Here is a 14,121-nt window from a genome sequence, read left to right as displayed (position 1 = left end):
TAAAATCACGCACATTTTTACTGTTAAGAATTACAAAACTGGATAACGTTAAACAATCTGTGATATCTCACAAGAGACTGATTAAATATTTCACTGGAAAAAAATTACCTAAAAATATTTATAATCTTTTAATGAATTACTCATGAAGTGGATAAACAAGGAAATTTGAACTCTCTACACTTTAGTGAATATATATTCATGTATAACTTCAACAGTCTAATAAACAAGATTAAGATAGCAAGCATTTCTGCTCACTTATATGTTGAGCTTTTATTTACCTTTTATCCTGATTCATATATGAAAAAAGGAAAGGAAGGCTTTGTCAAATCATCCCCATAAATAATTTTTCAAATACATGGTCAAACACACAAAACTGGGCAAAGAAACAGGGTACCATGAACAAAACCTAGCAGAAAGAATAAACAATAGAAATAGATCCCTAAAGATTTCAGATATCAGAATTTTCAAACACAAGAATCTAGAATAATTATGTTTAATACTTGTTTAATGTCCAAGAAATAAAGGCCGAGGTTGAAAACTGACAGACAGCTGGAAAGATTAAAGAAAAAATTTGTTTCAGATTTTTAAAAAGAACCAGTACGAAACACCAGAACTGAAAAATCACAATAACCAAAATCAAGAATACAGGTTTAACAAAAAATATAGTATGAGAATTAATGAACTGAAATATAAATCATAAAAGTAATCAAGAAGGCAGCAAAGAGGGACAAAAATGTGGAAAGTAAGACTACAAGGTGGAGTGAGACGATTTAATACACATCCAATCAGAGTCCTATGAGGAAAGGAAAAGTTGTATCTAAAGAGAGATTATTCCACAGATTCAAGAAGTCCAGTAAGAAAATCCATACCTTGACAAATGAAAGCAAAACTGAAGAGAGAGAGAAAAGAGACAAATTACCTTCAAAGGAGCAACATACCAGCAGCCGACTTCTCAGAAGAACTGAAGCCAAAAGACAGTAGAACATTATCTTAAGTGCTGTAAGCAAATGCCAAGCTAGAATTCTATAACCAACAACATCATTCATGAACGAAGGTGCAATACAGACATTTTTAGATACACAAAAGAGTCTGCCACCTGCAAATCTACTTAAAGAAAATTCCAAAGGGTGGCTGATAAAAGGAAAATGAAACTAATTGTAAAAACTAAAGAGAAAAAAATGGTAGTAAATGTATGTAGAGCCATTTCTAAATGTACACTGACTATATGAAGCAATATTCTTCTGGGGTTTAAAAATATAGAGAGAATGAATGGGAATTCCCTGGTGGTCCAGTTGTTAAGACTCTGCACTCCCAATGCAGGGGGCATGGGTTCGATCCCTGGTCAGGGAACTAAGATCCCACATGCTGCACGGCATGGCCTAAAAAAGAAAATAAATAAATATAGAGAATGAAAAGTTGGGAAGGTAAATGGAGGTCTTACAACTTCCAGAAAAGGGGGAAAGTATTAACATAACTTAAAGATTAATGTTGTTATTTCTAGAGTAACAACTAAAAAAGAGTTCCCATATTTCCAAATGGGTAGAGGGAATTAAACTAACTAAAAGGACTTCCCTGGTGGTGCAGTGGTTAAGAATCCGCCTGCCAATGCAGGGGACACGGGTTCAAGCCCTGGTCCTGGAAGATCCCACATGCCGCAGAGCAATTAAGCCCACGAGCCACAACTACTGAGCCCGTGTGCCACAACTATTGAAGCCCACGCACCTAGAGCCCGTGCTCTTCAACAAGAAAAGCCACTGCAATGAGAAGCCCATGCACCGCAATGAAGAGTAGCCCCTGCTCACTGCAACTACAGAAAGCCCACGCGCAGCAACGAAGACCCAACACAGCCATAAATTAATTAATTAATTAATTAAAAAAAATAAACTGACTAAAAAAATTATTAATCCAGGCTTCCCTGGTGGCGCAGTGGTTGGGAATCCACCTGCCAATGCAGGGGACACGGGTTCGAGCCCTGGTCCGGGAAGATCTCATATGCCGCAGAGCAGCTAAGCCCGTGCGCCACAACTACTGAGCCTGCGCTCTAGAGCCCGCGAGCCACAACTACTGAAGGCCGCGCACTAGAGGCCGTGCTCTGCAACAAAAGAAGCCAACGCAATGAGAAGCCCGCGCACCACAAGGAAGACCCAACACAGCCAAAAATAAATAAATTTTTTAAAAAAATTATTAATCCAAAGAAAGGCAAAAAAGAAAAGAAAGAAAACGAAAATAAACTGGTAGCACAAACAGTACAAAATATGATGGCAGGTTTAAACCCAAATATATTAGTAATAATTAAAAAAAAATAAAACTTGCCAAATCTGTCCATTTAAAAGACAAAGATTGTTAGGATGGATTTTTTAAAAAAATCTAACTTAATGATATTTACATGAGATTCATCTAAAACATACAGAAAGACAAAGTAAAAGAATAGAAAAAAAATAGATAAAAAAATATATATATATCAATATAAAAGCAGGTGGAGCTCTATTCACATCAGATAAAACAGATTTTAAGGAAACAAAAATGATATTAGAGATCTAGAGGATCACCACCACAAAGACAAAAGGTTCAATTCATCAAGAATGGATAAAATTTAAATTTTATACACTTAAGAACACAGCCTCAAAAGCAAAAACTGACAGACATACAAGGAGAAATCAAGAATAATCAAACTGGGATAGACACACAGATTGAAGGAATAAGATAGAGAAGACAGAAATAGATCCACATACACATGGAACTTAATTTATGGCAACAGTAGCACTAAAAAGCAGGAGGGCAAAGGAGTTTTCAAAGATGGAGCTATGAGAGGATGATTCTGAGAAGATGGTGGAGCAGGAAGCACCAGGAATCTGTCTCCTAACTTAGACAACAACTGCTGTGACAGAATCTGTCTGATGTAACTATTTTAAAACTCTGGCGTCTATTAAAGGCTTGCAATTTCCAAGGGAAGGCTTGGGTGGTAAACTGCAATTAATTTTGATTAATTTCAGCACTTAGCACAGTAGTAGCTACCTACCCCCCCTTCACCCTCAGCCCTGTGACAGGCAATAATCCACATGCTCCAAGAGTATCTCAGACATAGCTTGTGGGAGCCAGGGTAGGCAATAAGGTCCTTATATTTGAGATTGGTCCTCTGATCACTGATTGCTGCTTCTGATCACAGAGGTACAGATACAAACGTGGGTAAGTCTTTTCTGCACCCCTTCTGCCCACTGTTACAAGCCTATTCACCTCCAGCTGAAGAGACTTCTAGAGGATTTAAAGGGCTAGTGTTTTCTTCCCTTTTATTTTCTTCTATTTTCTCCCCTTTCTTTTTTCTTCTGCCCCTTTTAGAAGTCAGTCATTTAAGATCTAGGATATTCAAATGTAACTGCATATACACAGGAATTTAGAAAAGTCATTGTGCATGCCCCGGAAAAGGTGCAGTCTCAGAAATGACCTGAGAAGACCTTATGTTTACACCTCAGGCTGATCCTTGGCACAGAGACAACCTATAAAAATCAAAAAATAAAAACAAAACAAAAAACAGCAAACCCTAGAGAAGGGAAAGAATATTATTTCTAGAGTTACCACATTATTAGGTTCAAATGTACAGTTTTCAAAAAGAAAAAAAATCACAGAGAATACAAAGAAATTGGAAAGTAAGGCGCATTCAAAGGAAACAATGATATAGCTCCTTTGGAAGGCAGTTTTATGGTTTTTTACAAAACTAAACATACTGTTACAATATGATTCGGCAATTGTGCTCTTCATTATTCATCCAAAGGAGTTAAAAACCTGTGTCTACACAAAAACCTGACACAGATATTTGTAATAGCTTTATTCATAACTGCCAAACCTTGAAAGCAACCAAGATGTCCTTCAGTAGGTGAATGGATAAACAAACTGGTACATCTAGACACTGGAATATTAGTTAGCATTAAAAAGAAATCAGCAATCAAGCCATGAAAAAACATGGAGGAACCATAAATGCATATTACTAAGTGAAAGGAGACAACCTGAGAAGGCTACATACTATGTGACTCCAACTATATTTCATTCCGGAAAAGGCAAAACTATGAGAGTAAAAATCAGTGACTGCCAGGAGTTAGGGAAGTGGGGGGGATAAATAAGGGGAGCATACAGGATTTTTAGGGCATTGAAATTACCCTGTATGATACTATAATGGTGGATGCACATCATTATACATTTGTCCAAACCCACAGAATGAACCCTAACATACACTATGTACACCTGTAATGACCTGTCAATGTAGTGATGAAATGACCTGTCAATGTAGCGATGAAAGAAATTTTCACATATTGAGGTATGGGGAAGTCATCTGGCTTATACATAAGTTAATGTGATTTTAATCCTAACTAAAACAGCCTGTTTGTGGCCTATCAAATTACAGTATATCTGCTGTAATTATTAAAGAGAAGGGCACAATGACCAGAAGTAAAGAATATCCATGTTAAAAATAAAGATTAAATCCCTCCCTTCCTGGGATGCCAATGCTGGTACTCCTTAGATGGTAAGACTCTCTTCCCAGGTGCCAAGGCCATATGGACTTGCTGTGTACATGCTGATCTGTTTTTTGGGAAACCCTGAAGGAATGTATCCCTGACTTGTTTGATGTTCTTTCTTCTGACAAGATATAAAACTGTGCTGAAAACCATGCTTCTCTGGAGGAGTAGTTCCTCAGAGTTACATGAGAAGCTGTCTTCCAGGCTATTGTCCTCAGTTTGGCTCAAATAAAACTCCTTTCTTTTCCTATTACAGATTGTTTATTGATTATTTTTGTCAACAGCAGGTTCATCAACTGAAACAAATATACCATTTAATTTTCTGGTGAACCTAAAAATGCTGTAAAAAATAAAGTCTACTTTAAAAAAATAAAACAGGGTTGTTCCCTGAGAACAACCAGATGATGAACCTTAACAGACAAAATCTAAAATAATTTTCTTAAAGATGCTCAAATAACAAAAGGAAGACATGGAAATAGTCAAGAAAACAATATATGAAGAAAATGGAAATATCAATAAAAAAATAGAAAACCTAAAAACACACCAAAAGGAAGTTCTGGAGATGAAAAATACATTAACTAAAATAAAAAACTCACTGGAGGGATTCTAAGGCAGATTTGAGCAGAAAGAAAAAAGAATACAGGAACTTGAACATAAAACAATTGAAATTATTAAGTCTCAGGAAAAGAAAGAAAAAAGACTAAACAAAAGTAAAGAGAACCTAAGGGACCTAAAGGACATCATCAAGTGGACGAACATAGGCACTGTGGGAAGTTCCAGAAGGTAAAAAGATCATTTGAAGAAATAATAACCAAAAAATACCCAAACTTGGACATAAACATCAAGAAACTCCAAGTAGGATGAACTGAAAGAGACCCATACTGAGACACATTACAATCACACTGTCGAAAGACAAAGAAACCTGAATGAAGCAAGAGAGAAGTGACTTGTCACATACAAGGGATCCTCAATAGGATTATCAGTAGACTTCTCAGCAGAAACTTTGCAGGTCAGAAGGCAGTGGGCTTATACATTCAAACTGCTGAAAGAAAAAACCTGTCAACAAAGAATCTGATACCTGACAAAACTGTCCTTCAAAAGTGAGAAAGAAATTAAGACATTTACAGATAAAAGCTCAGGGAGTTTATCACCAGACCTGCCCTTTAAGAAATACTAAAAGGAATCCTACAGGTTGAAATGAAAGGACACTAGACAGTAACTTGAAGCTGTATGAAAAAATAAAGATCTCAGTAAAGGTAAATATATGGGTGATTATAAAAGCTAGTATTATTGTAATTTTGTGTTTTTCCTCCAAATTTTGTTTTCTACATAATTTAAGAGACTAATGCATAAAATTATTAATTTATGTTTTCTGACACACAATGTATACTAAAGTTATCTTGTGACACCAATAACTGAAATGGGGTAGGGACAGAACTATATAGGAACAAAGTTTTGTATATTATTGAAATTGACCTAGTATAAATTTGAGTTAGAGAGTTAATAACTTTAGGATATTAAATGTAATCCCCATGGTAACCACAAAAAGATAGCTATAGAATATACAGAAAAGGAAATGAGAGGAAACTAAAACATTTCACTGCAAAAAATAAACTAAACACAGAAGAAGGCAATAACGTAGAAAATCAGGGACAAAAAAAAGTGTGAGGTATAGAGAAAGTAAATAGATAAAAGATATACAATGAAAACTGCAAAATATTACTGAAAGAAAGTAAATAAATGGAAAGACATCCCACATTCATGGCTTGAAAGCCTTAAAATTGTTAAGACATCAATACTTCTGAAAGTGATCTACCAACTCAATGCAATCCCTATCAAATCATGGAAATGCAAATTAAAATCATGATTAACTACCACTATATATCCAAGAGATTAGCAAAAATTTAAAAGTCTAACAATACCAAATGGTGAAAAGGACATAGGAATTCTCATACAATAGTGATGGGAAGGTAAACTGGTATAACCATTCTGGTAAATAGGGTGACATTAACCTGCAAAACTCAAATTCAGTATACTCTCTGGCCCAGAAATTCCATTCTAGGTATATACTTTAGAAATATTAAAGTTTATGTATATTACATAATAAATGTTCAAAGCAACATTATTTGTAATTGCCAAAAACTGGAAATACCCAAGTGCCCATGACTGAGAAAATAATTATATATGCATATAATTGAGTAAAACACAGCAATAAGACCTAACGATGGAGAACCATAGCTATACACATATGGATAATCATACAGCATGATGTTAAAAAAAAAAAAAGTCACCAAAGGCTACCTACGGTGTAATTCTGTGTACTTGAATTAATACTGGAAAACTTAACTATATTGTATAAAGATACATACTAGCTGGAAAACTAAGCTAAGTGGTCAAAACTGAGTGAGTCAAGCAAAGGATATTTTGCCTCTGGGGAATCCACCAAAATTTAATCCATCAAAGGTGAAGCTCAGTTACAAAGCTCTGATTCCTATCTACTCCCAACAACTGGGAATCAGGAGATCAGTAGTCCAATTCAACTTTCACCACTAACTAATCTTATGTCTTAAGTAATTAATTGGTCAATTTCTTCATTCTTTAAAGAAAAAAAAGGTGGAAAAGAAAAAAAGACGATCTATAGTTTCCCTTCAAGTGTGATGTTACATAAAATAAATTATATTTACTTAATGTTATATACAGTATTACATTTACCTTATTAATATCTTGCCTCAGATAAATTTGTTTCAAATAGAGAAAGGTAAAATAATCAGTATAAAAGAACTTTCTCCTCTTACTATGATTCCTTAGCAGCAAATCAGGCAGGTAGAAGATAATGTTTTTTTGTTTTAGATTACTAGATTCCTGAACAATTCATTTTAAAAATCTCCACTTTCAGTTGGAACTACTATATTACAGTAATTTGCAAAAATGACTAACACAAAGGGAAAGAGGAGAGGCACCACTATATCTTATCAAGGCATTCCAGAAAACATGAAGTTCCTCCTCTGGCCACAACACATGCAAATCTACAAGAAACTATGTGATACTGTAAACATCAAGGAAATGACACTGTTCAAAAAGGAATGCCCCACAAATGTTACCAAGGTAAAACTGGAAGAGTCTACAATGTTACCCTGCATGCTATTGGCACTGTTGTAAACAAGTTAAGGGCAAGATTCTTCTTGCCAAGAGAATTAATGTACATATGAAGCATATTCAGCACCCTGATAGCTTCCTGAAACATATGAAGAAAAATGATCAGGAAAAAAAAAAATGTATCCCAATGTTCATTGCAGCACTATTCACAATAGCCAGGACATGGAAGGAACCTAAGTGTCCACTGACAGATAAATGGATAAAGAAGATGTGGTACATATATACAGTGGAATATTACTCAGCCATAAAAAGGAACAAAACTGGGTCATTTGTAGAGACATGGATGGACCTAAAGTCTGTCATACAGTGTGAAGTCAGAAAAACAAATTCATATGTTAACGCATATATGTGGAATCTAGAAAAATGGTACAGATTATCCTATTTGCAGGGTAGGAATAGAGACACAGGATGTAGAGAATGGGAGGGTGGACACAGTGGGGGAAAGGGAGTGTGGAATGAATTAGGAGATTAGGATTCCCATATATACACTACCATGTACAAAACAGATAGCTAGTGGGAACCTGCTGTATAGCACAGGGAGCTCAGCTCAGTGTGTGATGACCTAGATGGGTGGGATGGGGGGTGGGGTGGGAGGGAGGTCCAAGAGGGAAGGGATATATGTATACATATAGCTGATTCACTTTGTTGTACAGCAGAAACTAACAACATGGTAAAACAATTATACTCCAATTTAAAAAAAAAAAAGAAAGAAAAAAAAAAAAAGGAAGCCAAACAGAAAGGCACTCAGGTTCAAATGAAGTGCCAGCCTGTTCCACCAGAGAAGCACACTTTGTGAGAACCAATGGAAAGGGGCCTAAGCTGCTAGAAGCCATTCCCTATTAATTCATGGCATAATAGATTTAAAAAAAAAAAAAAAGACCCCTGGACTGTTAAAAAAAAAAAAATCCTAAATAATTGGGCTATAGATCAAAATACTCTTTTCTAAAACTGCTTACCTTCCACAAGCAATCTGAGTGACAATGCTTCCCATAAGTTCAAACACTTTCCTTGGGTTTATTTCATGACTGGTAGAGTTATGACCCAACTGACCATACCCTCCAGCTCCGAAAGTAAACACTCCACCTTCCTAAAACAACAACAACAAAAAAACCCTTTGTCATTAGAAAGCCTGATAAAAGAAAATAATCTTCAGGAAAATAAGTTAATCTTTAATATGGAGTCAAATTTTCTCTTCTATTGTCTTCACAATTTAACAGATGATAAGATAGTCAAGATACCTTGACTTTTCAAGGTAAAATGTCTTAAATCTAAGAGTTCCAGGCTGATATGGCTTATTATTTTCACATACTTCAAAAGTATTTAACTATGTTCTCATCATTATAAAGTCATCATTAAAGAGATACTAATGAGTATTTTTTTGCATTGCCTTTTACTATCATTATAGTCTTGATGAATCACACCTATAAAATTTCACAAAACCTATAAATGGTATCATTTTCAGTTTCCAAAGTAGCTCTGCAAAAAAAGAGTACATGTAACCAGAGAGTGTACTAATATAGCTATTCTTAGCATAAATGGTCTTAGCATAAAATATAAATGGTCTTTAAAATATTTATCATAAAAATGTATAACAGGATTAAAGGTTATGTTTTTAAAAAGTAATTCATGATGACATTTTAAAACAAGCACAGTTAGTACTTTTCAATTCAACTGCTTTTCTTCATAGTTGCAGCTATGTATACAAATTTATGCTACTAAATGATGAAAGCAGGATATTAGTATTTATACAGATTGCTATGTAAGGAAATTGATTTTTCTGTTTAAAATTTTTTTATCATGGGAAATTTAAACAAATGCACAAAAGACATATATACATATATATATTTATCTATATATGAATGATCACATAACATCACTCAGTTTCAAATGGCAAAACTCAGATAATCCTGTTTCATTGATGCCCCTCCCACTTCCCTTTTATGGGGGTACTTTAAAGTAAAAAAAGTACTGGAATACTTTAAAATACACTGTGGTCAACAAATCATTTCACATATAAATGCATATGTATCTTCAATGGCATATACCTCTAACGGATAAAAATATATGACGCAATACTATTATCAACAAGAAGTATTAATTTCCTTTTTTTGGACAGAAATAGCAAGTGTTAATTTTTACTTCTTATGTTTTTTCCAGTTTTATTGATATCATTGACTTGACATAAAATTGTGTATATTTAAAGGGCACAACATGACTTGACATACATATACTCTGTGAAATTATTACCAGTCAAGTTAATTAACACATCCAAACCTCATATAATCCTTGTGTGTGTGTGAGAAAGCTTCAGATCTGCTCTTAGCAGATTTCAAGCATAGAATACTGTATCGTTAATTACAGTCACCATGCTGTACATTAGATCCTCAGAATTTAATAATCTTGTAACAGAAAGTTTGTACCCTTTGACCACATATCCCCATTTCCCTCACCCCCTACACCCTGGCAACCACCATTCTACTCTTTGTTTCTATGAATTTGACTTTCTATCCCCACCCCACTTTTTTTGTTTTTTTAACAATGCCACATATAAGTGATACCATTTAGTGTTTGTCTTTGCCTGGCTTATTTCACTTACCATAATGCCCTTGAGGTTCATATATGTTGTTACAAATGAAAGGATTTCCCCTTTTTATGGCTGAATAATATTCCAGTGTGTGTGTGTGTGTGTGTGTGTGTGTGTGTGCGTGCACGTGCGCGCGCATATGCACACAAACATGTACACATCACATTTCCTTTATCCACTCATTTGGCAAGGGACACTTAGGTTGTTTAAGTATCTTGGCTATTGTGAATAATGCTTCAAAAAACATGAGAATGTATTTACCTCTCTGAGACCCTGTTTTCATTTCCTTCAGAAATACATCCAAAAGTGGAACTGCTGGGTCCTACAGTAGTTCTATTTTTAAGTTTTTGAGGAAGCTTCATATTGTTTTCCCTAATGGCCGCACCAATTTATATTCCCACCAGCAGTATACAGGGCTCCCCTTTCCTCCATATACTTGTCCTTTTTTAAAAAAATTATAGCAATCCTAACAGATGTGAGGTGATATCTCATTGTGGTCTTGATCTGTATTTTCCTGATGATTGTGATATTGACATTGAGCACCATTTTCATGTACCTTTTGGTCATTTGTATATCTACTCTGGAAAAATGTCTATTCTGGCCCTTTGCCCATTTTAAAATTAGATTGTTTTTCAGCCATGAGTTACGTGAGTTCCTTATATAGTTAAAGTATTAACCCCTAATCAGATATATGATTTACAAATATTTTCTCTCATTCCACAGGATGACTTTTAATTTTGTTGACTGTTTTCTTTGCTGTGCAGAAGCTTTTAGTTTACTTTTGCTTTTGTTACCCATGTGCTTTTGGTGTCACATCCAAAAAATGCCTACCAAGACTAATGTCAAGGAACTTTCCCAAGTTTTCTCCTAGAATTTTTACAGTTTCAGGTCTTACATTTAAGTCTTTACTCCATTTGAGCTACATTTTGTGAGTGGTGTGAATTAGAAGTCCATTTTTTGCATATGGATATCCATATTTCCCAGCATCATTTATTGAAGAGGCTATCCTTTTCCACTGCGAGCTCTTGGCACCGTATCAATGATTAATTGCATTTATTTCTGGGCGATCTATTCTGTTTGGCTGGTATATGTGTCTGCTTTTATGCCAGTATCATACTGCTTTGATTACTACAGCTTTGTAATATAGTTTAAAATCAGAAACTTATGCCTTCACTTCATTGTTCTTTCTCAAGACTGCTTTGGCTATTCTGCGTCTTTTGTGGTTCTATATGAATTTTAAGATTGTTCTATTTCTGTGAAAAATGCCATTGGAATCTGGATAGGGATTGCATTGAATCTGTAGCTCACTTTGAGCAGTATGGATATTTTAACAATATTACTTCTTCCTATCAAGAACATGAGATATCTTTCCAATTATTTCTGTCTTCTTCAGTTTCTTTCATTGATGTCTCATATAGTTTTCAGTGTACAGGTCTTTCATCTGCTTGGCTCACCTTTATTACTAAGCATTACGGGGTTTTTTATTGTTTGTTTGGTTTTTTTTTTTGCGGTACGCGGGCCTCTCACTGTTGTGGCCTCTCCCGTTGCGGAGCACAGGCTCCGGACTGCAGGCTCAGCGGCCATGGCTCACGGGCCCAGCAGCTCCACGGCATGTGGGATCTTCCCAGACCAGGGCACGAACCCGTGTCCCCTGCATTGGCAGGCGGACTCTCAACCACTGCGCCACCAGGGAAGCCCAGCATTACGTTTTTGATACTATTGTAAATGGGACTACTGCTTCATTTCTTTTTCAGATAGTTTGTTTTCAGTGTATAAAAACACAACTGATCCTTTAAAAAATATTTACTTGCTTATTTGTTTGCGTCAGGCCTTAGCTGTGGCACGCAGGATCTTCATTGTCATCTGTGGGATCTTTGTTGCAGCATGTGGGATCTTTAGTTGCGGAATGCAAACTTCTTAGTTGCAGCATGTGGGATCTAGTTCCCTGACCAGGGATCAAACCCGGGCCACCTGCATTGGGAGCATGGAGTCTTAGCCAATGGACCACAAAGGAAGTCCCGCAACTGATTTTCTTTTTTTTGGCTGTGTTGGGTCTTCGTTGCTGTGTGCGGGCTTTCTCTAGTTGAGGCAAGTGGGGGTTACTCTTCATTGCGGTGCGTGGGCTTCTCACTGCAGTGGTTTCTCTTGTTGCGGAGCACGGGCTCTAGGTGTGTGGGCTTCAGTAGTTGCGGTATGTAGGCTCAGTAGTTGTGGCTCATGGGCTCTAGCGCACAGGCTCAGTAGTTGTGGCGCACAGGCTTAGTTGCTCTGCAGCACATGGCATCTTCCCAGACCAGGGCTCGAACCTGTGTCCCCTGCATTGGCAGGCGGATTCTCAACCACTGAGCCACCAGGGAAGCACCCCCGCAACTGATTTTTATATGTTAATTTGTATCCTACAACTTCACTGTATTTATTGGTTCTAACAGATTTTTTGAGGAGTCTTTAGGGTTTTCTATATAAACTATCAAGACATCTGCAAAGAGACAATTTTAGTTTTCCCTTTCTAATTTGGATGCCTTTAATTTCTTTCTCTTGGCTAACTGCTGTGGCTAGGACTCCCAGTATTATCTTGAATAGCAGTGGTGAGAGTGGGCATCCTGTCTTGTTCCTGATCTTAAAGGAAAAGCTTTCAAATTTTCACCATTAAGTATTATGTTAGTGGTGGGTTTGTCATAGATGGCCTTTATTATATTGAGGCATGTTCCCTCCATATTCACTTTGACAGTTTTTATCATAAAAAGATACTCAATTTTGTCAAATGCTTTTCTTGTATCTACTAAGATGATAATATGATTTGTATCCTTCATTCTGTTAATGTGGTGTATAACACTGATTTGTAAATGCTGAACCATCCTTGCATCCCAGGGATAAATCCCACTTGATCACTGGCTATATAATCATTTAAATGTACTGTTGAACTTAGTTTGCTAGTATTGAGTAGTTCTGCATCTACATTCATCAAGGATGTTGGTTTGTAATTTACTCTCCTTGCAGTGTCTTTCTATTATGTCTTTGGTATCAGATGGTGCCGGCCTTATAAAATAAGTTTGGAAGTGTTCCCTCCTCTTCTGTTTTTCAGAGGAGTTTGAGATTGACTGGTGTTAATTATTTTTTAAATAGTAGAATTCACCATCCAGTGAATGAGCTTCTCTTTGTTGGGAGATTTTTGAAGACATCCAGTCCTGCGCTTTTCTTTGTTGGGAGACTTTTGACTACTGATTCTATCTCCTTACTCATCAGAGGCATATTCAGATTTTGTTTCTTTATGATTCAGTTTTGGCAGTTAGTATGCTTCTGGAATGTATCCATTTCATCTAGGTTATGTGATAAATTTGTTGGTATATAATTATTGATAGTAGTCTCTTATGAACCTTTGTATTTCTGCATTATCAGTTGTAATGTCTCCTCCCAATCTGATTTTATTTGAGTCTTTTCTTCTTAGTCTAGCTAAAGATTTGTCCATTAAAAAAAATCTTTTCAGAAAAACAGCTCTTAGGTGTGTTATTCTTCTCTGATGTTTTTCTAATCTCTATTTCATTTATTTCTGCTCTGATCTTTGTAATTCCCTTCCTTCTGCTAACTTTGGACTTAGTATGTTGTTTTTCCTAGTTCCTTGAGGTATAAAATTAAGCTGTTTATTTGCAATCTTTTTTCTTAATGTAGGTGTTTATTGCTATAAACTTCCCTATTAGAGCTGCTTTTGTTGCTTCCCATAAGTTTTGTCGTGTTCCCATTTTCATTTCTCAAGATATTTAAAAATTTCCCTTTTATTTCTTCTATGACCCAATGATTATTCACAAGTGTACTTTTTTTTTTTTTTTTTTGCGGTACGTGGGCCTCTCCCGTTGCGGAGCACAGGCTCTGGACGCG

At 36.0% G+C, this 14,121-nt stretch overlaps 1 protein-coding gene across 10 annotated transcripts in view; it reads right to left on the bottom strand.

The window, feature by feature from the left end:
• HERC4 (HECT and RLD domain containing E3 ubiquitin protein ligase 4) overlaps positions 1-14,121 on the bottom strand; it is a 234,185-nt gene that overhangs the window by 76,565 nt on the left and 143,499 nt on the right. For all 10 annotated transcript variants that reach the window (XR_012326613.1, XM_073793541.1, XM_073793540.1 and 7 more), the window contains one exon: positions 8,621-8,751. Coding sequence is in view for 9 of the 10 variants with exons in the window: in XM_073793541.1 (XP_073649642.1) it covers positions 8,621-8,751 (131 nt within the window). In the remaining variant the exon portion in view is untranslated. The remainder of the gene's footprint in view (positions 1-8,620; positions 8,752-14,121) is intronic.

The sequence above is a fragment of the Tursiops truncatus genome, chromosome 16 (assembly GCF_011762595.2).
Source record: "Tursiops truncatus isolate mTurTru1 chromosome 16, mTurTru1.mat.Y, whole genome shotgun sequence".
Lineage (NCBI taxonomy): Eukaryota > Metazoa > Chordata > Mammalia > Artiodactyla > Delphinidae > Tursiops > Tursiops truncatus.
Note: the sequence above shows the minus strand (reverse complement) of the source record. Positions and strands in the feature narration are given on the sequence as shown.